At 35.1% G+C, this 25407-nt stretch overlaps 1 protein-coding gene across 2 annotated transcripts in view; it reads left to right on the top strand.

The window, feature by feature from the left end:
• EDIL3 (EGF like repeats and discoidin domains 3) overlaps positions 1 to 25033 on the top strand; it is a 703912-nt gene extending 678879 nt beyond the window's left edge. For both annotated transcript variants that reach the window (XM_056824616.1, XM_056824617.1), the window contains one exon: positions 21329 to 25033. In XM_056824616.1, coding sequence (XP_056680594.1) covers positions 21329 to 21478 — 150 coding nt within the window. In that variant the 3' untranslated portion in view covers positions 21479 to 25033. The remainder of the gene's footprint in view (positions 1 to 21328) is intronic.
• Positions 25034 to 25407: the final 374 nt, after the last annotated feature.

The raw sequence follows: 25407 nt of genomic DNA, 5'->3' as shown, positions 1-25407 counted from the left end.
CAAACCAATTGCTTTGGCTTCTATAGTTATGGAACCAGGAAAGGGAGCTCAAGGTGCTCTGATAAATGCTCAGTTTTCTAGACTTTCTATAAACATAATTGAATCCTTATCCAATGAGTTCATATGTCACTAGAGGAACTGAACCATATCAATAGAGATACTCTCACTATAAATGAAAATAGAAAACATAAAAATGAAGCACCTAAATAAAACTTAGCTCATAGGTTCATGGAGGGGGAGAAAAAATAAAGTCAGAGCAATTTCTTTTATCATATACCCAAAGATCTCAAGAAACAATATTATGGGTCAGTTGACTACTTTGGTTGAAGCAAGGCAATATGAAATGTGAAATCTCTAATGATAATTATAAAATATGTAGTTAAGGAGACTACAAGCTTATCTCTAAATAAATTTTTTAAATGGGGAGAATATTTTACTTAGAGGTTCAAGAGATGATATCAGCAAAGTGAAGAGAGGTTTGTCCATTTAGATTTAGTTGAATTCAAAAGAGGAAATGTCATTGAGTGATGGAATATTATAAGGAATGGTCTATGTCTTCGCCTTACTTTCTGAGTAATAGAAACAGGAAAAAGACTGACAACCAAAGAATACTATTAAAGAATAGATGTGGTTTCCTTAGGGGAGAGTTTGAGTTTCTCTTAATCTGGGGAGTTAGAAAAATATTGGTTGAAAATTTCAAGGCTATAGAGGAATTTCTGGAAACTAGAATGGAGATTTCAAAAGTCTCTGTATAATGGACCAGAAAATAGATGAACTGATTCATGTCTGATTCATGGGTGATTTTAACAGGGCAAAGGTTTTGGTGAAAACCTGCCACTTGTACCTCTTACGGTGGCACTACAATGCTAGAATTCGGTAAGTAACACAGAAGGAAATAGATGTATGAGATATTCTCTCAACAGAACTAATCACATCAGGGATTTGCAAAGTTAATCTGCTGTAGAGTTCAATGTATAATGTAGAAACTTGATGCCTGAGCATGGACATCTTCATGAGGTTCCTTTGTGAGATATCAAGGCTTTAGGGAACAGGCCCTTGTCTTTGGTCTCAGGGCTTTTCAAACCTCCCTGAGCTGATGGTGGGGAGGAACTGTTATAGAGATTTCTGATCTCCATGAGGTTTCTCTTCTGGGTGTGCTCTAGCTCTTTGATTAAACATACTTATCGAAATTCAAACACATTATCATTTGTTTCAGCAGCTCTAATGGCTCTAATTAAGGCAGGAGAGCTTTGTTTCAAACAAAATTATTAGCATTGTCTCTACAAACAGGGTCTCAATTATTGAGTTTACTCATTGTTCTTACCTGCTGGCAGACATTAGCAGAAGGTTCATTCTTAAGCCTGTTGATTTTGTTCATTCTCAAGTCAGTCAGGCACCAAACATTTCCTTCCATTTTGTTTAGGTTATTTAATCACTGGCTTTCAGAAGTAAGCAACTCTATTAATAATGGCTCAACTTCCAAGAGGGTGCAGCAAATGACATGAGCCCTCTCCACATCTATGTAATTTAACAGCCAATGGCATCTTGACAAATTGGCATTTGTTCTCACAATCAAGATTTGTCCTATGGGCTATGTGTCAATTTAATATCCACCACTAAATATAGCATGTTCATGGGAATGTTAAACTTAAAACCCTCTAAATGTTCAGCCCTTTCCACAAAGGGATTTAATTCTCCTATTTTCTTATATTTTTACTTAAAACACAACAGCTAAATTATTAAATGAAAAATTATAATAGATACTAATACCTCCTTCCAGACTCCTTTGAATATCTGACAAAAAAAATGTGTGATTTTTGGTTTTATATTTTGTTGAACCTGAGAAGTCCTATTTATCAGTGGTTTTCCAGTCATGCTAATATTGCTTTTATATATCAGACCTTAATTAGTCTGATAATATTTATTTGCTGCTGCTATTAATAAAAAAAGCAGCTAGCATTTTTACATTAGTTTAAGATTTTCAAAGGATTTTACATATGCTAGATCATTTGTTCATACAGAATACTTAGAACTGCTCTAATCCTTCTAGACACCTATTAAGGTTTCATAACATTCCTTGTCTTCAGAAAGCTTAGAGTAAGGGAGTAAGCAATATTTTGGAAAACATTGGTGTAATCCAAAATTGTACTGTTGTGCAAAGAATATTATTGCAATACTCAACCTGTAAACACATTTTCATCCTATGAGTCCCTTGCACAATCACTTGATAAGACCTCTAGCAAGGATCCACACAACATTTTTGGTGCACTCTCTATGGATGTTAAAATAACTCTAAGTCTTTCATTTTAGCCTATTGAGCTCTCATGGGGATTTTCATCTGTCATCTTATGGCATTATACCTAAAACTGAGGACACAAATAATCCAAAGATAGTCCCTATGTACAAGCAGCTCACAATTTAATGCAGGAGAGAACAAGTAAACAAATAAAAATATACAAATGTGTGTATCCATATAGGTGTCTATAATGTTTATATATGCTTATATACATATGTGTGTGTCTATATACACATACACTTAACAGAAGGAAGGCACTAGAATTAAGATTTGTGAGAGAAAATGGAATTTTAGTTGGTACTTCAAAGAATTCAAGGAAGGTAGTAGTTGCAGAGATAAGGAGGGAGAGCTTTCCAGTTAGAGAACACAACCAGAGAAAATACCTAAACCAGAGACAGTTTTGTTTATGGGAAAGGAAAGAGGCCAGTCTCACTAAATTAAAAAGTGTGTGGCAGAGAGTTAGGTGTAAGAGAACTAGAAAGCAAAGATGGGGTTGTATGTGTACAAAGAATATTTATAGCATGTTTTTGTTTTGCTAACAGATTAGAAAGTAAAGGAATTTCCATCAACTGGGGAATAGCTGAACAAATTGTGGTATATGTTGTTAATGGAATACTATTGCTCTCTAAGAAATGTTAGACATTTCTTATGGCATGCAGAATTTAAGAGGACCAAAAATGTAGCAGTCCACACCTGTGTATGCACAAGGGAAATAATCAATCTGTAAGGATTGTCTTAGGAGAGCACAATCTCTGTCCTGTACATGGCAAGTAAGGCACTAAGCTTTGATACAAACATTCCTAAAGGTTTAGGCAGGAACTTGGGCTTCTTTGTTCTCACCAGGCTGAGAAAAGTTATGCCCCTATCTTGTCAGGATTTACATCTGAACCAATGACAATCCACTGTATCTCCATTAATATGTATTATGTATCTTTGCATATGAAAGTCAATAAAGATGAGCAGCACAGGGCCAGCCCACCACTTTCTCTTTTTGCTTTCACCCTTACCTCACCCCTATCATCTATCACCTTTCTCTCTCTCTCCTAGAGCCTGGCCTCTGGCCATGCTCTGCTTTTCTTATGTAGCTTCCTTTGTCTATGTGAATCACCTTTGCTTCCCTATCCCCTATCATCAAGCCATAACAGTCCATACTTACAGCATGGCTTTAAGGGACTGTGGCTTTTCCCTCCTCCAATCTCTAAACTCATTTCTGATTCCCATGGTGTTGTTTTAAAGTCACCTCATTGTCTCATGTCCTTAAGAAATGAGGGGCTGAGATAGGTCTGTGCGGCTGGATTCCCATAGGATTCCGTGTCTGACTCATTTCTTACCATCCCCCTCACCCCCCACCCCCAGCTTCAGTTCCTTTCCCCCAAGGAATAATCTTCTATCTTTCCTTTCTCATAGGAGCTGCAGGCATTCTCCCACAAAAAAAAAAAAAAAGATTAAAAAAAAATCCCCTGCCCTGAAGGAGGTTACATTATTCTATCCAGGTGAGAAGAAGTTCATATATAAAATTATAGACAATATAGAAGAATCATAAGGTAGTTAATTTGATGAAGACAGTAGCACCCAGGGCATTTGATGGCAAACCTTTAAGTGATGGAGTGCTGGGCTCTGCCCCCACCCCATCCCATCCCCAGACCTAGTGCCATGCCCCTCCCAACAAGTGTCATGCATGCCCAACCCCTCTCCAAACCCACACAGAGGAAGGAGAAAGGGCCCCCAATGGACTGCTGAGCAAAGGGATGATTGAAGTAGGCAATGTCTTCAGCAAGTGTAGAGGGAGGGAATGGAGTGGCCTGAGTTTTCTACTTCCCTCCAGTTCTGCTGCCTGTGAGCCTTACCCCTTACACCTTACCTGCATTCCCTTTGGGCTGCTGAGCAGAGGGGCAGGTGATGTGAAAAAATGTCATCAGGCATGGTGGAGAGGGAGAAGGGAGCAAATCTGCCTGATTTCCTCTGGCTTGCTAGTAATGAACTGGGGTGGAGGGCAGCTGAGTGCCCACAGAGAACCCTCTGAGTGCCATCTTTGCACCCATGCCATAGGTTCACCATCACTGATTTGGGGAATCACAAAAAGTTTTGTTTAGAATATAGTATTAAAATAATGATATAATAGGTTGTAAGAAGAGTTAAGGAATGCCAAAGGTTCTATGTCTAAGCCCCCCAAATCCAGCATTCTGTTTGCCCCCAAGCATTCTTCTGTGGCTTATGCCTGTACACCAATAGGAGAAGCTCACTGATATATCTTCTCTTCTTTGATGGTAAAAGTCCCCTTAAGTTTAAAAAGAATTAGGAAATATATCTCATAGGATAGATTCTAATATTTATGAAATATAATATAGGTTATTCCTTATTTTATACATTTGAACTGATTCCCTCCTAAATTTTATAGGTCATAAGAAATGTTACTATAGTTCAAAAGTCAAATCTGAAAGATATCAGCTTTTCAAAGATAACCAGAGAAAATTATCTGAACATAGATCAGAATCTCTCCCAATCCTCCATTCTTATTTCCCTAGTCCATCTTCAAACACTGGCACATTTTTCATCTTGACTTTCAAATCATTCAATTTCTTTTTGTAAATTTTAAATTTTAAAAATGGACTACAACTTCCCCAAAGAAAATTTCTTATTGACACAGCTTTTATTCATTCCAGCATCCCACTGTATCCACCCTATTACTTTTTCTCAATATCCCCATTAAGTAGGGAGAAGCCAAAAAAGTCTCTTGTCAGAGCTTTGATAAGTCTGTGCACAGAGGAGAATTTGCAAGATGGCCCAGAACAAAATATAATGTAGCTTTACTTTGTTTTTTACTCTTTCAGCTTCCTGTTACAGAATTCTCCCCTACCCCCAATCCCTTCCCCTGTTTCTCAGCACTCCCATTGGTTCACTGTATCTCAGATTTCAAATATAACTGTAAAGGGAAGGCAGGAAGACAATAAAGAAAGGCATGAAGGCAAAAAGGCAAATCACTTTTCAGAAGTGATATTGAGGAAAATTTCTCTTTACATAGAGAAATCCATAAATTGAGAATAAATAACTAAATTAAATTATTACATTTTGACATATATAAACAAATTATACATGACATATAAACATTAACTTTTTATAGAAATATTTCCTACCTCCTCAGTTCTAACTAGAAAGATAAGTCACCAAAATTTAGTAAGTATCTTCTATGTGTCAGGCACTATGCTAAGCACTGGAGCACTGATACAAAAGATGGAGGATAATCTTCTGGTAGATATTCTGGGATTCATTTTATCCCACCACTACATTTTATAAATAATTAAAATCAAGGTCTCATGAAGTGCTTTGTTCATGATCACATATGTTTTTGAGCCAATAAGAATTTTTAAACTCCTATTATGCCTAAATAGAGCCATAAAGAGTTGGACACAACTAAACAAAAAAACAAAAAATTCCGAGCACACACACACACACATACACACACACACACACACCATCTTCCCAAGGAGTTCCAAATCGAATGGAGGAGACAAGCAACTTTGTCCAAACAAGCTACATACAGGATAAATTACAGACAGATAAAATACAAGCAGAGAGTAGACACTAGCATTTTGGGAGATTAGGAATGGCTTGTTGTAGAAGGAAGTAACAGACAGGGCTGTATTTCAGTCTAGTTCTTCTACCTCCACATCCAGTCACCATTCTACTACCTTAGACTTAGAGTTATCACTGATTTTGAACTTGCTTTTTTTCAGAAACTGTCTCCTGCCTCTGTCCCATTTGATTCCATAGATCATCTGCCCAATTCTTGATCATGTTTTGTTCTCACAATAATTTATCACCCCAACTTGTGAAGGAAGCTCTCTGCTATAAGCCCACTGATGCTCCCATTCCCTCTTCTCCTCAGTGCAATCCACACCTGGGCTGAAGTCAGAAGGGGTTGGGGTTCAAATAAGCAACAAGTTTTAGGTACACATACAAAAGGAGATGTTTTTAAGTCAGAGCTTTCTTTATCAATGAATACAAAGCCATTCTAAAATAGTTCGGTGACATGCAGCAATTCCTGAAGTCAAATATCCCCATTTTATTGGCTCACACTGGTTGTAAACTTTAGTGCTCCAGGCACTCTGCTGAGAGCAGTAGTAGGAGTGGACATTACTCATTCTGAAAAACTCACAAAACTATTTTGATAGTTTAAAGTGAACTTTAACTTTTCAAACACTGTTGCCTCCAGAAGGTCTATTCCAGGCCACTGAACTGTGTTCCCATTTTCCTTCACATATTTGCCACAGACCAAACATGTTCTATGTGGACCTGTTGGACTGTATGTCTTTGGACAGGAAATATGAACATCTCATATAACTTCAATGGCTATGAGGGAATTTAAAGAGCAGAGAAATCTCTGAAGCAACAAGGACCTGGACTTTGAAAAGGGCTTATGGGACAAATCAACATTTTTAAATGAGCATAGCTAAAATTGATATCCAGAATAGGTGCTGGCATAGAATTATTTATGTATGTCAGGCAACTCTTTAACCTTCAGAAAATGAGCTACTGCATCCTATTTAAGTCAAGTTTCTCAGGAGGTTTCAAATATAACTCTATACTATAAAGGGAAGGCAGGAAGACATAAAGGAAGGCATGAAGGGAAGAGGCAAATCAATTTTCATAAGTGATATTGAGGGAGATTTTTCTTCACATAGAGAAATCCAGAAGTTGAGACTAAATAACTAAATTAAATTATTGCATTTTGACAGACATAGACATATTATACATGACATACACACACACACACATATATATACATATATATATATATATTAACTTTTGGGTAGAAATATCCCCTTCCTCCTCAGTTATAACTAGAAATATGATACAGTGGGCAGAATAAGGGGAATTGAAAAGAAGAAAGAATTTGAGCCATATTTGCAGGAACCATTGCATAGAAATGCTACTGCTTCTGAAAAGTAAAATCAATCCACACAAGCTGAAGAGAGTGCAATAACATTATTAATCTTTGGAAGTGTTACAACTCAATATTTGCTATTATGGCAGGAAACATGATGCAGTGGGAAGATAACTGGCTCTCAAGTCTGAAACCCTGAGTTAAATTCCTGTCCCTTCTACATATTACCTGTGTAACTTTAGAAAAACCTTTTAACTTTTCTGAGCCTAGGTCTCTTTATCTTTAAAATGAAGGAATTGGACTCCATGACCTCTAAGAATCCCTGGAGCTCTAAATCTAATTGAACTCTACTAATTGAATAAACACTATTTGAGATGGTTCAAACACAATGATTCTGAGTTTTTAATGTCCCTTTGGTGCTTATTTAGCTTTAAGCTAGTTAATGCCTTGTTCCATCACAGCTGTTTGCTTGGGCATCCATATTAGATTTAACCAGAATAGAGATCTCAAGAAAAGTCTCTTGGCAGTATTATTACAGGAGAAAAGATGCTTTCTGGGGAAAAAACAGCACAGACATTTTCTAATACCAATGAAAGTTTCCTTTGTCTGTGTGGTAAATGCTCTGCTATATATATTAAAGACATTTTAAAATTGGCATGTGTAGTCAAATCAAGGAGTCAAGAAGGTTGGTGAAATATTGGTGACCATAGCACATGAGGATCATGTAAGAGGATTGGATAGTTTAACCTAGAGAAGAAAAGGCAACGCAAAACTGATCTTTCTTCAAGTATTGGAAGGACTGGCAAGTGGAGGAGAGAGTTAGTCCAGAAAGTAGAACTAGGAACACTAGGTGGAAGTGCCAGAAAAGCAAATTTTAAATAAATATACAGAAAAACATTCTGACAAAAATTCCCCAAAATAGAAGCAGTGAAATTCTCTATCTACTGGAGGACATGAAATCAATGTTGTTGTATATTCTTTTTTCCGTGAGGGGTTGGACAAGATGATTTCTGAGTACTGTCTATCTAAAGTTCTATGATTCAATGAAAGCCTGAGGCATGTAACCTAAATGGGTGAAACATGAAGTATAAGGAGAAAGTGCATGCTTACCTTTAAGAAAGAGATGGAGAGCTACAATTAAAACAATAGGAAAAGAAGAGTTCTTGGACTACATTAGAAATATAATGTTAAAGTCATGAGGAAAAAAGGAGGTGTCTCATTTACCCATCCCTTTCTCTCTGCCTCCTTCCCTCACTTGTGAACTCAAAAGAATATAGAAGGAATTATAACTCTGGAGCCAAAGGAGTAGCAATCTTTGGTAATAATAATCATAATAATAAATGGGGGGGGTGGAGGGGAACAGCTGGGTGGCTCAGTAGATTGAGCAACTGACCTAGAGATGGGAGATCCTAGGTTCAAATGTGGCCTCAGACGTTTCCTAGCTGTGTCACCCTGGGCAAGTCACTTAACCACCATTGCCTAGTCTTTACTGCTCTTCCGTGTTGGAATCAATACATAGTATTGATTCTAAGATGGAAGGTAAGGGTTTTAATAATAATAATAATAAATGTAGGAAGAGTGAAACAAATCTGAAAAGATAAACAAGGGTGGTCATTTTCATATTGATTGACCATTGGAGTTGTAATCTTCTGATGTCTGATGTGACCTCTTTATAGGTTGTTTAGAGATTTCTTGGCATTTGGGACAGGATTCTGTTTCTTTTTTAAATAATACTTTAAGAAGATGAAATATCTCTGTCTCAATATATGCATCTCTCTGCTTCTCTCTGTTTCTTTGTGTCTGGCCTTATCATATATGGTACATCCAAGGGTCACCATTCTAATCTCTTAGTAATCTCCATATGACAAAAGAGAGCACCAGAAATGGAGAGAGGTAGTCAAAGAGCATAATGTGAGCATGATTTTAAAAAGAATAAAAATGACTCCATACATATTTTTGCTTGTATTCCAGCTAATATGTTTATTGACAACAAAACTCATTAATCAAGCTATATACCTTGATACTTTTTAATGATGTACTGAACTGTGATTTCATTAGAGAAGGAAACTGACAAAACTCACTCTAATTATGTAAAACGGAAACTGTTTTGCCACTTAGTTGAATTAGTTGAGAGACTTACCCAGGGTCACACAGCCAATATGTATCAAAGATGGGAATAATAAGCTCATTCAACTCCTTTTGAAATTATCCTAGAAGAAAAATAAATAAAGAGATACACATTGTCTCCTGTTGGAATTGAAACTAAGACTTCATTTCATTTGGTTCATTATGTATTAGTTATATACATTATCCTTTAACAGATGTAGTGTATTCTGGTAGGGCTTGTTTGCAGCTTGTCTCACAGGAAGCCTTACACCTGTATTTTAATTGAGTCTCCTCAACTCTGACTTGTATACAGGAATGTTTGCCTGCTGCTAACTCCTCTGTTGGCTCTTTAACTGCTTCAACTGCTCTGCAATGAGGACTCAGATCATTTTCTAGTTTCTAATCAGGAGGCTGTCCAGGTGGCAGTATTCCATGACAGCTTTCAGTTCTCTTGTGCCAATGAAAAGTTCTTTTTTGGTTGGTATTTTTAGGAGTTGGTATGGTATGTGTTGGACTATATGGCCTGGAGAGTAGCTTCCAACTCTGAGATTCTGGGAAGTTTTAGCCATAATCCATCATTCTATTTTCAGAAAAAAATAGTCCACTATTGTGGTTGCTGAAAATCATAATCTATTTCCAATTATGGATATTTTACATGAATTTCCTATTCTCCTCAAGATAAATTCCTTCATGAATAATTGAGAGCCTAGGATGAAAAAGGTAGTCTTGAAATATTAGAAATTTACCATGATAATAGATCTTATTTTATTTATCATATCTCTGAGCCTTCATATGTAATAATACTACTAATAAGCCATCATCCCATTGGTCATTGCGTTTGTTTGTTTGTTTGTTTGTTTGTTTGTTTTAAATCCCAGTCTTTGGGGTCAAAGATTATCTACTCAACAACCAGTGCTTTTTTGTAATTGTGTCATGATGTAAATGACCAAAATGTCAAACTGTCATTGTGTAAGGAAAATTCATTGTTTTAAAAATGAAAACATTTACTTTTGGAATCAAGTATTTGAGAACATATTAGTAGAAATTAGTAGAAAATAGATCTTTACAGTACTAAATTCTCCAAGGAAAAATCCAGTGGAAACAAATTTGAAGACCATGTTTTCATTATTGATAATCCGCAGATAATTAAATAAGAAATCTTTCATTTAAATAGTACATTTGTTTAGACCCCTGTGTCAACCCAAGTAGAGAAGATTAACAAAAATACATGCTAGCAAATATTTTTATATTTTGAGGGAGGCTTTCATTGTCCAGACCTGTGGTTACTTCTTTTTATAAAGTGCCCAATATGAAAACTCCCTCCATTTGTACAGATCTTTTATGATCTGAAAACTTGCCTAGGGCAATGAGAATTTAAAGAACTTGTCCTTAGTCAAAGAACCAGTATGTGTAAGAGGTACAACTTAAATACAAGTCTTTCTTTTTTTTAAGGCTGCCCTTCTCTTTGTTATTCGACAGTATAGAAACACATAATCCATGCCACAGAGTTCTGGGAAAGGTAAATCATTGCAGTGGCCTCAATAACTCACCCTTCATATTTATTAAATGATTCTGATTGGCTTGTTATTATTCTCATGCCATTTTTTTTAATCTGGGGGGGGGGGATTGACTAATCTTACAATTAATATCAATTTCCCTGGATGTTCTCAAAATAAATCAGTCTCCAACATTACAGCTCCCTCCCACAAACTATTGGTGTGGAAGGTTCCCCATGGAATCTGCCAGTAGTTCCTACATGTGCAAAATAATATTCAATGGGGCAAAAACAATTCAGCTAGAGCATTTTTCTGTAGATCAAAGTCCACATTTTATCACTCAAAACAAATTGAATGTATATATCTAGATTCTTTTTTTCTGGAATCTACACAAAATTTCAGAGAAACTACCAAATTAAAATGAGCTTCGGGGAAATGAATACATATTAGGTATACCAATAATCAAATAAGAATGACTTACATAAGTCACATGTCAAAACCACTTTTAACACTTCAGGTATATCATGTAAAGGCTGTTACCCAAGAAACTTCTTAATGGAAATCAATGATTATTTTCTTGAACATGTATTTAACTTCCTATGAGAATTGCTAATATATTGGTAGGAATAGAAGTCTTAATAGACAGTAACCATTTATACAGCCATTTCACATTTTGATAGGTTTGTGTTATCGCTTTAAAGTTTCTTTTCAATAGAACTGATAAAAACCTATTCAGGGTTACCTAGCCTGTGCCATTCTTGTCTTTATCTTCCTATGGTAAAAGCCACATGTACATTGAGGCTCTTACTGAAGATCTCTTGACAGTGAATGGTACCAAAGGCATGCACAGGTGGTCCATTGGTCATCTCTTACCTCTTTCATTAATAGTAGAAGTAGTAGTAAATATAACAACAATAATGTTAACATTAACAATAATGAGGTTTTACCTTCATAGTTTTATCTTATAGTTTTCAGATTGCTTCCCATATAACATATCATTTGATTGATTTTTATGATAATTCTAAGAGGAAGCCTGAACAAATCTTAATTACATTTTGTCTAGGAAAAGAAAGTGTATCTCAGGGAAAGATGTGATGAATCAAAAGCCACTCAAGGAGTAAGTGGTGATGTGTGGATTGTAGCAATATGCTAAAAATTGTGAAGTTGATTATTGATTACTGATTTTTGATTCATATAATTAAGGGTTTTTTAATCATGACAATAACCATTATGACCAAGCTTTAAGACTTTAAGGTTTAGAGTATTACTTGTAACTTTAATGTGCAAACCTAAATAAGTAATCAAAACAACCATTCCATCTGAGGGAGATAAGAAAGATGAATAAAGGGTGATTTAACCTGATTACAAGATATTTTCCTAGTACTGAATTCTGCTGGTGTAGTGAGTGTTAGATAGAGAACATTCTGGAAAATGTTACAGAAGGATATTGGCCAAATTTAAGTTTTCTGGTTACTATGACTCCAAAAGAATTTTGATTTAATTTAGATTTTCCGGACTCCATGAAACGTGATGACTCATTGTCATAATGTCAGATAGCATAATTAATAACCAAATACATTAAAGTCTGGGAGGGGTTTCTGAACCTTACCTAACCACTAAACTATAAAAAACTTTCAAGGATCTTTTCAGATTCATCATCACAAAATAAACAAGAAACCTTGGTTATATTCAGTTGACATATCCATCTGATGCAGATTGACCACATTTTCTGCTTTAGATACATTTCAGAAAACTTGGTTAAGGTAAAAACATGAATGTAAAAGTTATAATTTATCTTTGAATTCTATTATAATTGCTGAGATTCAGTTCCATATTACAAAAAGGAGGTTTCAGGAATTTAAGATATTTATATCTACATCTATATCATTATCTATATCTATAATGATATATATATATATATCACCTTAAATTTCTGGCAACATATAAGAGAAGAGATAGATCCCACTGATGTGCTTAAGAACTTTCTTAAAACACTGCATCTATCATCTTTCTTTCTATCTATCTATCTATCTATCTATCTATTTACTTATGTATGGATATATGTGTATATATATATATATATACACACAAATATATATATATATATAAACTCAGAACTGAGGAATCATAGCTCTGGATGGAGCTGAAGTAAATAAAGTTGAAGTGATTTCTTTCTCCCTCTCCATGCCCTGAGGACACTGGAAGGATGGTCCTCAGGTTGTGATAAGTGACTTTCAGGGTGATGGAAAACTTGAAAAAAGCTAATGTGGAGTTCCAGCAGTTCAAGAGTCTTTGGTTTCATCTATGAAGAGAAGTGTTTGTCAGTATCATCTCTGAATTGCTGGCCTTGTCTGAGAGTACAACATATTAATAATGATGAAGGAATAAATTCACCAGGTCCTAAAGAGAGCAGAAGGGGCAGCTAGGTAGCACAGTGGATGCAGCAGTGATGCTGAACCTTTTGGAGACTGAGTGCCCAAACCATAACCCTCACACTGAATTTGAGTCTCCTGACTTACCCCAGAGACGGGAGGGAGGAAGCACTCCCATTGAGCAGCTGGGCAGAGGGGCAGGTGCTGTGCCTCAGGGGCACATGGAGAGAAGGAAGGGAGCAGCCCCCTTCAGCACACATACCACAGGGGTCACCAACATAGACATGGAGCATCAGGTCTGGAGTTGGAAGGACCTGGTTAAAATCAGACAGTGTCCAACTCTGAGTACCAGAACCAACTGGAGAACCAACTCCAATTGCCTAGACTCTGCTGCTCTTTCATTTTAGACTTGATACTAAGACTGAAGCTAAAGGTTTAAAAAAAGTTTGACAGAAGAGCAAAATTTTGTAGTTTATTCCTCAACCAGTAGGTCAATGAGCCCCCTAAAATCCAATTTCTCATGATTATATTCACAGTGGGATAACAAAACCATTCATGTGCAATTATCTGATCATTTCACTGGTGCCCATCTGTACCCTACATCCACTTCTCTCCATGAAGTTCCAAAGTTCAGAACTTTTGCCTCCAAATATACTTCTCTCTTGCCTTCCAGCTGGGAAAAAACACTTTTACCAAGCAGTTTAGTAAGTGGAACTGTTTTTACTAAGGTACTATAGTATGATGCTATGATTAGCTCAGTTTTAGATCTTGAAACTGAAGATCTATCTAGCACATAGCTGGAAACATGGTAGTGGAACTTGTGACATAAGTCTGAACTGGTGGCATAGATAGTGAAGTTATCAATATAGAGAGAGCCATTAAACAGTTGCCAATCTTCAAGAAAGTAAAGATAAGGAAAGAAAAGGAAAAAATCTAAAGTATTTTAGAAATCACCTACATCAATGAAGCAAACAGAAGAAAATCCTGTGAAGAAAATAGAGGAATGAGACAATAGGTGGAGTTTCTGTATATGCTAAATAGCTGTTTCTTAGAACAAGTGTTTTATGAACCTGTGAGAAGGTTAATGATAGAATACTTGTCCCTAGCTAATGAACAAAGGCTGACTAAAGTGATGTGGAAGAAATACTCAGGAATAGTTTTCTCAAGGCAATGAATTTTGACATACTAGTGAAAGGTAGAAAACTCCCAGAAGCCATCATAACTGTTCCATTTTGCAAAGTGGAATAGTGGTGAAATGTGGTCCTTTCTGTAGAAAATTCACTCTTTTAAAACACCTTATTACAACCCCCACCAAAAATTAATTTACAAAATGCTTCTTGCTCAGAAATGTCCCTACATGGAGACTTTCTCTGAGCAGAGATAAAGAGGTTATTTTGCAAGGAAAATAGCATCTTAGAAAAACTAAGGATATAACTACTACATGAAGGTAATAGAGAAGCCCAGGAAGTAGAAGAGTTTATTTTTGTAAGCAAAGACTTAAGGAGGCCAAAGAATGTTAAGCAACATGTCCAAGTTAACAAAGTATCAGAGACAAGGTTCAAACCCAGTCCTTTTGACCTTAAAAGCCAGTATTCTCTCTACCACATGAAAGTAGTGTCCTTTGATGACTGAGAAATGACAAATTGTTGACGCAGAAAGAGGATCAAACTATTTTTTTGCATCTGAGAAGGATGTTAGGGAAATTGCCACTCCCAATGTGTCCCCTAAGATAGACAACTTTATGATATGAATCAAAGAGTAGTCATAGACTCATATCTTTGAATGGGACCTTCAGTATTATCCAAAAACAAAGGAGATAGATGACTTCCTCAAGGTCACACAAATAGCAAATGGCAGAATTAGACTTTGAACCCAGAGCCCCTAACTCCAAATCTAGTATTTTATCCACAATAAGACTGCCTGTAATCATGCCTCTCTTGATGCTGCCTGAGATAGCATTAGCTTTTTTACTACCAGTCTCACCCTGATTACTCCTGTAAAGTTCACAATCCATTAAAACCTTGAGATCATTTAAGTTAAATGGCTATCTCACCATGCCTCACCTATCTTTTATTTGATGTAATTTGTGTTTTCCTTTACATTTATCTTCATTCAAGAATTGTTAGAATTAGAATCTATTAAATTCAGTCCAATATTCTAGTTTTTCAATGTCATTTTTACACCTTGAGTCTACCAAGTGTATTCCATCCACATCCTAGCTTTGAAGTATCTGCCATTGTGATGAGCATGCCATCTATGCCTTTAACCTAGACATTGATAAACATCAACAAAAATGTTTACCCAAGGGCCAGGCAGAGATCAATTCTTAAGGAAGCCAATTTGGCTCTTTATAATCACTGCTCCTTTTCCTTAATATTCACTAGGCTTTTTAAATGATTCATTCAAGAAAGTTTACAGTAATGAAAATCAATCTCATTAACATTGTATTCATCCTATGACTTGCACTATAATGCAATTTATAGATATATATAGACAGGTATATAATGAGAGGGTGGCTCTCTAAGGAAGATGCCTCTACCAATGAAGTCTGGCACCTTCTCTGTAACTTATAGTCTTAGAAACCACATAAACCACATATACATTTCTTTGAGAAATTCAGTTTCATGGGTGAATTCCTTGTATTCCACATAAACCTCCTCAGACACTCATTTTCCCCTTTTTTAAAATTTCTTTACTTTAGTTGTTCTCAAATGATTTTCTTTCAATTCCCATTTCTCCCAAATACTGAATTCCCTTATAGGATTTCAGTACATTGAATCCAAACCAACCGTCCTCTAAATCCCTTTAAAACTACTCTTCCAAAATATAATATCTTTCAGACTATTCTTGGCTTTTTTTTCACCTTCATTATTGTAAATTATAGAATGTGGATCTCTCCTATAGGAACTTTCCTCTAAGGTTTCCATAATTTTCATCCCAACAACAAGATGTCCCTTTAATCACCATCAGATCTAACTCAATAGAAATTATTATATGATAAAGATCATTAAATGAAATCTCCTCTGAATAAAGATAGATAAAGGGTAGGTTGGGAGAGTCTATTGCTAGAAAGGTCCTTTCTTGTCTAGACCTTATAATTGATCTAGATAAAAAAGGGATCACAGTCAAAGCTTCACATTTGGGAATGATACTAATCTATCCTAGAGAGTGATAAGGCAACAGAGTGGAGGTAGGCTCTATAAAAGTCTCATCTGTCTGTTTGAATGGACAGAAAATTGACAAATGTGTGCAAAGAATAAATCATCAGAAACATATATGGTAGAGTTTTTAAACCATCACTTATACAGAAAGTCCAGTAAAAGAGATCTGAGAGCCATAGATTATTTGTACCTAAACCCCAGAGATCCTTGCATACAGATTAAGTGTCAGTAAAGAAAATCTGAAGTGAAAATGGAAAATGGAAAATATAATAATTCCTGTTTTTTAATGATACATTTTATTGTGTTCTAGAAAAGACACTGAACTGGCAATGTAGAGATCTAGGTTTTAGGGTTTTCTTTGTTGCATAACCCCAAAGAAACCATTTAATCTTCCCAGGTGTCATTTTCCTAATTTATAAAGATAGGAGTTTGTACTAGATGCTATCTAAGATACCTTCCAGCTCTAACTTATAGAACCCTAAAGAATAGTAAGTGTAGTTTTGATCATTGAAACTCAAGAAATTTGTACTGGAGTTACATGTAATTAACTCTCCTAATCATTGGAAAGGAACAGTTGCCTTTTGAAGACAGACTCAATAGATCTGAGAACTCATCTTATTTTAAAAGGTAAAAGATATGAAATCATAAGATAAGAAACCATGAAATCATAAATGAAATAGATAAGATGAAGTCTAACCATCAACAAAATTCCAGGCCCTTAAATTAAAGGGTAGTCAAAACTAGTAATATAGTGATGAACAAAATGGTTAAGAAATGGCATGAAAACACCCCAAAATATAAATAAATAGTTTCAAATGTTTTAGCAGTTTCTATATGAGAGCCAGAAATATCCAGCAAGAGAAGACAACATATAAGTAAACTTTAAAGTTGCCATTACTCGGGATAGACATGACCTTCACTATCATTTACCTTATTTTATTTTGCTAGTTAATTTAAAAAAACCATGCATTTATTTTTTTCTCCCCAACCCTCTCCATTCCCTTCATAAAAAGCCCTTGTAACAAATATGAAAAGGCCAGCAAAACAAATTGTTGAATTGGCCATGGTCAAACATTTACAAAAGAATATAGGACTGGATAAAAACATAATCCTAGATAATATTACATAGGAGGATGTTGAGGTCCAGTGAAATGAATCTTTCAAGCACACATGGGATAAATAGTGTAGCTAGGAGTTGAACGCACATGAGATTCTATATCTACTGCTACTTCTTTGGCACCAGAAGATGTATCATAACTTTACCTAATGGCATGCAAATGATTGCTAACTTGTTTTCAATATCCTGTTTAGTGAAACTTAATATTATACAGGTCTTTGAATTACAACACCATTTGTACTGATATATAAAGAAAATAATCTGTAGTTCTCAGATCACTACTTTTTTCTTATGTATAATATGTTCCTTAAAATATGTTTTGCTACCATATGTTGTGAGTTAACTCTTTACTAGGATTTTGACATACATTATTTATAATATGATATAAACAAATGATCTAAGAGAACTGAATCCAATATCTTCCTAGCAACAAAAGATAGCAAAGTGTTCTAATAGTCCTTAACTTTGACTTATATCGCTTTTCTTTTTATGGTATCAATTATGATACATATCCAAAACACTGGGTGTCTTCCTTGGGTTCCATATGTTGGGAGTACAGGCAGTACCATATTTTAATATATAGGCAAACTTGTCATCGGATAATTATCTAATAGCCTCTCCAATCTGAAACATCTGCACACCTATTTGTAAAAGACTAACTCTTGCATGCACTGGATTTTTGCTTGTGGATAAGTGTTTATACCCCCCTTAGTCATTCAAAAATTGAATGTGAGTGCTTATTGCTTTAGAACATCTTTCAAAGAAGTTTCCCAGATCTCTCTGAAGTCACAGCAAAAGATGCTGACTTAGCAATCTTCTCCCAGGTAATGCACAGTAATGGCATTATCAGCAGACTTTCCCTAGTACCTTTCCCTTTTCCCTAGCAAGGAGGGCACTACATATGCAGCACATCTGCCCCACATGTGCAAGGTAGCATTTTTAAATCAGTAGTCTTAAACTTTTCTATAATGCTGGCTTCATTACCGAGAGACACTAAAGAATAAATTCATTTGTTTTTAGTTTCACTGTTATCATCTTGGCTATAATTGTGTCTCCTCGACATAAATTGTCATTTTTTCCTTGTGTTCACTCTCAGTTATTTAAATCTATGAAAAAAAATTGAAATCCTACTATATCTCCAGCATTTATACACCAAAACATTGATAATATTATGACATCTTTCAGTTTTCCACATAGTTGATTCTCAAAGCTTGTCCTCCATTATTTAAAATTTTATGTCAACTAAATGTTTGAGGAACTGGTAGTTTCTGGTTGAAATCTGAGCTAGGGACTAGTGGATTGGAATGGAAAATGTGCAGAACTCTATTTGGGTGACGTGCAAATCTTGCAAAGAATGAATTTAAACCAGGAATTCCATAGTTATTCACTTTTTTCTACAACAATATGGCAAAATTAGATTTTAGTGTTGTTTATTAAATGGTGGCACCATAATCCCTAAAGTGTCATTTGAAAACAACATTGTGTTTCAGATGAAGTGTCAGGAAACAAGAAAGCTTTATTTGTTACAAATACATTCTCTTTGGAGGTTTCATATTTGTGTTTCCTTAATTGGAATATTTTCTATGTGTGTTTATAAGGTCAGAATCATTTTCACTTCATGAGGCAATTCTAGCTACATTTTCCCTCTTCTCCTCTTCCTCTTTCCCTTCTTGATCTTTCTTTTTTTTTCCTTCTCTTTCCCTGCTCCTCCTCTACCTGTTTTTATCACCTACCTGGAGAACATTATTTCAGGGATTTGAATTTCCCATAAGTGAAGCTTCAATCCAGATGCAGGAAAGATTCTACAGTTGCCAGAGTTCAATATTACTATCTCCAGGAAATATTAATTCACAAAAATGGCCTTGGAGATAAGTTTTTGTGTCAAGTTGAAATTTGTTCCCCTATCAGATATGGATGTGACATTTTACTCTCACCATCTACTTAAAGTAGATTTTCCCCACCAGCTAGCAGCAAACCTATCCTGTCTTTTCTGTTCCTTATATTAATCAGTGTCACTGCTAGCTTATGCTTTGAAGCAGTGTCTTTTTATTTATTTTTCTCTAGTTTCAGAACACCTTGATTGTTCATGTGTAACTGAACTAATTCCTTCTAAAGGGCTTTTTTTCTTATCTTTTACCTTTCGTTTCAGTCCTAGTGAAGCAATACATTGCCTTTTCTGCTATATGGTCTTGGTGTTACTTTTTCTCTCCAAAGTTTTATCAGGTCTACTGTTGGCCAACTTTGATTCTAACCAATTAAAAAAAAATTTTCTGCAGCCATCAGGTACTTAACAAATTGAAGTTCACAAGCTTTGAAGATTTGTTCTTCAAATACACCAGTTAAGAATCATGTAACCAACCTTAAACAACTGCTGAAAAATCTTATTTCCCTTTCCATTCCCTAAGTTAAATTTGAAAATAGAATGCCACAATTCCAACTTGGGATAAGAGAGCTAAATATGCCTCTCTGGTTCCTACACAAGAAAATATAAAAGAGAAATTCTTTTTTTCATCTGTTCCATATTCTACCAAATGCTTTGTGTGATATCTATCAGTTTTTTCCTTTGATAGCATTTAGCTTTAGGAGCCAGGACGATTTAAATGGTGAATCAGGAACAGGGCAGTTAACAGCAAGAGGTTCAGTGAATTATTAGTTTCTCTTTCACTGAGGCTTTCTTTGGGCAGCATAAACAAGTATGTACATGCTAGGCCTTAAGACTAATATTCCCAAACTCACTCTGTAGAGTTGAATGCACTAATAGGAAGAAAAACAAGAGATCTAAGTGAGATCTTGTCATTGTAGGCAAGCATATCCTTGTGGAGGTCCATGGTTGGATTTTTTCTGTGTCTGTTTATACTACTTTGTGTTTCATATGACCCTGGAGAAATGTTCTTTGGCAAACTCCCTCAGGTCTTGGGGACAGAATATACCAAAGGTATCTTCACTGATAATCCTTTCATTTCACTCATCTTTCAGTCTTCTAGACAACTAGAACACTAGCAGAGAAGGTACTGATTTGCACTGAGAGGAGTTTCCTCACCAAGGAATTCCCTATAGCCATGAAATCAGAATTTTTATCCCAATTTCTATATTAACAACATCTCCGATGAGTGGCCTTGGGATCCTACATCAAAGCTATTTGAAGAATAAAAGATTTGCTCTATATTAACTCCTGTAAGTTCATAAGCAAACTAATCAAGAAATAAGTTTCCACACAGTGCCATGCTAGTGTGTTTGCACCAGAGTAAAGAACACAATATTTGGCTATACTGTCAATATGGATAGTGGGACCAAATATTATGAACCACAACTGTGGCTCTCATACTCTTTCTATGGAAGTGAAGGTAGATATATAGCTAACTTGGCATTTGATTGAGCATGTCAAATTGGACTGGTAATGTATTAATTGTTCATATCTTTATAAGGAAACACAAAAATGAATAATAGAAGACTTTTCTCTATTCTATTAAATGGAGATTTGACGGAAGTTTAAAATATTCAATTCTAGTTTTGTCCCAGTATTAAGCAAGAAGGTCATTCAACTGAAGTGTTTGCTTATGAACTCAAAGTACACATTTGATCCTTCAATGGAAAAGAAAAGTATATAAGAATTTTTCTCTTGAAACCCCACAATTGCTTTGGGAAGTTAAGATCATAAAGTAGACCTGTCAAATCACCACATTCTTCCTGAATTATGTGTCTTCTAGAATAGGTCTGAAATAAAGGATCTCTTAAAGCATAGAAACACTTTCTATATATTACCTATATTTCTAAGGAAGGTTTTATTTTGGGGTGTTTTTTTTAGAAAATCCTTGACTACCTTCCTCGTTATCTCGTTTCTCAATGGATGTTAAAAAGACATGCATCATTGATGTTCTTCATTCTTCTTTCCTAGGTTTTCCAGGGAAATTTTGATAATGACACACACCGAAAAAATGTCATTGACCCACCCATCTATGCACGGCACATAAGGATCCTTCCTTGGTCCTGGTATGGCAGGATCACCTTGCGGTCAGAGCTGTTGGGCTGTACCGAGGAGGACTAACAAAGCCCAATACTTGGAAACTCTTCTTTCTCTATTCTGAAAAAGTATCTCCATAGAATAAACTGTGCAAAATCTGTAGAAAATTGAATGTTTTTTTTGTTTTTATTTTTGTTTGTTTGTATTCATGAACTAATGGTAGGCTGCTAATTGTCTTTTCTAAGGATGTCTAAGCCTGCCCTTTAATTGGTCCAACCTAATTTTTGCCTTTAAGATCTGTTCACCTGCATATTCTCTCTAGCCATGAAAGTAACTTCCTCATATTCTTCTAAGTTGTTCATCCTGGTTGAAATGTGTTAGGAAAAGAAAGTAGTGTCTTTTTTTACAACGAAGGCTGAAAGGTCTGGTTTCCTCAATGTGGAGATGGAGAAAGTAAATTGAAAAGGGGTTCTGACTTGTAAAAAAAGGAATACTCCAAATTAGCAATAAATTTTGCTTTGTTCTCTTCCCCCCCCCCTTTGAAATAATTACATTTTCTTAATATTTCCTTATGCCAAGCAAACATTGTCAGTATTTATTGTACCTTTTAAAAAAGAACATCTGTGATGTGCACTCTTTGATATTATAAACTACCTTCCAAATCTATTCTTCATTTAATTCTAAAACTATTGAAATTTCTCTCCCATACAATTCCATTCAGTTTTCTTTCATTGGTGTATGATCCCAATACACTTAACCTTTTTCAGTTAAACCTCATTCTTTTATTTTCTGGAGGTGGGAGGAGGGGGGGGTATATTTGTTCATATGCTCAATATAAAGCTCTTCTAAAATCCCTGATTCTGACCCAGGGATCTCCATGGCTTTATTCTGAAAAGAAGCCATAACAGTAGAAATGCCAATATCAATCTCAATCATACTATCTTTCGGCAATATAATTATCAAAGGACAATTAGAAAAGTGGCATTGCGCTCTTTTACACTTATTTTTTCTACCAAGACAAATGCCATAATCAAATAACCTCCACCATACTATCATTTGGCAATATACATTTGATTTTTTTTAATTTAGCAGGATAATTATAAACCCAGTTTGCTGTTATGCTACATCAGAAGTGTTTAACCTCATTAATATGCTATGGACTCCTTTGGTAGATTGGAAAAGCCTAGAGACCCCCTTCTCAGAAAAAAACAAATATTTTTAAATGCACAGAATAAAATACATAGGATTACAAAGGAAAACAATTATATTTAAATCTTTATCAAGTCATTATATATTTTTGTTATCTATTATTAATTTCTCTCTCTCATCTTGTTCTACCCACTTGGAAGAAAGGAAGGAAAGAAGGAACTCATACCACAGTCACAATCAAGAAAAACAATGTCCAACATATCCCTACATTGGCCATGCTCTAAAATAGATTTCTTATTCTGCATATCAATCTATCTGCATATCAATGTATGTGTGTTGAGGTGGATGATGTCCTTCTTTATCTGTCCTCTAGAATCATGGTCATTTAGTTGGTCAGAGTTCACAAATATTTCAAATGTGTTCATTTTTTTTAATATTGATGTTATAAATCATTCTCCTGGTTCTGCTTACTTTACTCTGCATCAGTTCATATATGTTTATCCCTGTCTCTTTAAAGCTGTCTCTTTCCTCATTTCTTAGAAAACAATGATATCCCTTCATGTTCATATACTGTAATTTGTTTAAATCATTCAAAATATTCAAAAAGCCAAGTTCAAGGACCCCAAATCAATAATGCTATTCTGAAGAATGTTTATTGAAGTACGGTGAAGCAGAATTTTGTTCAAAATACTCATGTTGTAGGTTATTTACTGCATTTCAAAAAAATAAAGTAAAATATCACTGACATTGGAATTTCAAAAGCCTCAGTTGGGGAAAAGGGGGAAAGGAATATCCCCAAGGACAAAAAGGTCCAGAATTTTGGGAAAAAAATAAAAGAAGAATGAAGAAGCAGAGATGTCTCCATAACAGTACTGGTCCTTCAAAGTGTATTTATATAAGTATTTATTTTGTAAGGCTTAGACATAGAATTTTCAAAGACTTGATTTAAGGGTCCTTTAAAGGTTAAAAGAAAGTATGGTATGTGTACAAATATGTTACAGTCCTGTGCAACACTGTTAATTATTTTTTTCTTCATTTGTGCTGCATAACAAAAGCCACTAGACTGTTACTGTCTTGTCTATAAGTGTGTTAACAGCATTGTTTAATGATATATATACAAAGTGGTCTTCAATCGCAGTGAACAATTTAAAAGAGAAAGTCAATCATAATGGCATTTTTTCCAAAAACAAAAGCTATTGGTGTATCGAGGGACTATAGAAGTTGGTTATTGACCAGTAGCCTCAAAAGTATCACATTAGGCTTTAGTGGTGAAGCTTTGTTTTACAATATCTCAAATGATGATTTGTTCCCATTAGCTTCAAAAATTGGGTTGCCATTTTTCAATATTAGGTATTTGCCCAGATATGTTATTTTCCAGTTGAAGTAGAATTTATTTTTTATTTATTTCATATACAAAATCCTTGGTTCATGAAACACACAATGAAATGTCAAGTCTGCAGTCCTTTTTCTCTCAAACTCATTCCTTTCTCACAGCATTTATTACCAATCTCTTTTGTGGATCGTATTCCATAGCTTTATCCCTAAGAGCCTGCAGAGAGAGCTCAAAATGTTATGACTAAGGCTTTGTGATGATTTATGGAGGCAAAAGCATCACTTATAGTGCCATCAGATGCTATATTGGGATTTTTTTCTAGTAATACTATTCTTTTTTATTATCCGTTTGCTGGAAACATTGGTTAAAGCTACAACTGTAAATTTAGTAATATGTTGGAAAGCATTCTATTATCTTGCTTTTGTATTTCTTCACTGGGTACACACATTGTTCACTGACACTAACAGCAAATATGACATACGTGTCACTTGCCTTTTCTTATTTGCTGGCAACAGTGGAGTTTCCATCCACAGAAAAGTTGAGAAATATGCTGAAGTTGTGCTTAACTTTTGTGTTAATTGTATAATGACCCTGAACTGGAGCAAAAATGTTTCATTTCAACTTCACACTAAGTCCGTTAAATCTGAGTAGGCAAATCACACAGAAAAGTCTCCACTCTAGCTCTCCAGGGCTTGATACAAGTTGATTCTGTGGCTTGGAAATTCAAAAATACACACACGCACACATACACACAGACACACACATGGGTTTTATCTATGTCCTAATAAAGCTTTTATCACAGCCTTGGGATCTGATCTTTACACTGACTTTCTCTCATGGAATGATTACATACAGATTAGTATGAATTCAGAAGACCTAAGGGTATGAATGAGTATTTCTTTGCTAGACAACAAATTATGAACTATAATATTCAGTGCTGGCTTCTGATGTGTCATTAAGTACAGAGCGATCTGAGACACATGACTTTTGCAACCTTTCAAGCTGTGTAATATTCAGATGTTTTTGTATATACTTAAATCATGTAGAATGATGTAAAAGCAGTATGACCTTGTCTAGTCTTCAAACTTACAATAAAACTTTTGAAACTCTAGGATACTTTTGAAGCAGTTGTAATTAAATACATTTATAAGAATGCACAAGTTGTCTGAACATGAATGACTATTACTATTGATTATACATTTTTTGGCTCATTTATTTTTCATATATATAATTGAATATACAGGGAAGTAAAAATCAATTATACTGACCTTCAAGTACTGATTAATATTAATAAAAGGTCCACTACAAATATACTAAAATCAGTAGAATTCTCATGGTCCTTTGGTAATAGAAATTAGAATTAACTAAATTTCTCATCTAGAAAAGCTGTTTCTCATCCAGAAAAGGAGGGAAGATGAGAGGTGATAAATGAGCATTTATATAGTCTCTACTGTGTTCCAGGCACTGCATTAATTATTTTTAATAAATATTATTTTACTTGATTCTAACAACCTATGAAGGTGCTTTTATT

Source organism: Monodelphis domestica, chromosome 3 (assembly GCF_027887165.1).
Source record: "Monodelphis domestica isolate mMonDom1 chromosome 3, mMonDom1.pri, whole genome shotgun sequence".
Classification (NCBI taxonomy): domain Eukaryota; kingdom Metazoa; phylum Chordata; class Mammalia; order Didelphimorphia; family Didelphidae; genus Monodelphis; species Monodelphis domestica.
The sequence above is the reverse complement of the archived record's forward strand: the minus strand, read 5'-3'. Positions and strand labels throughout refer to the sequence as shown.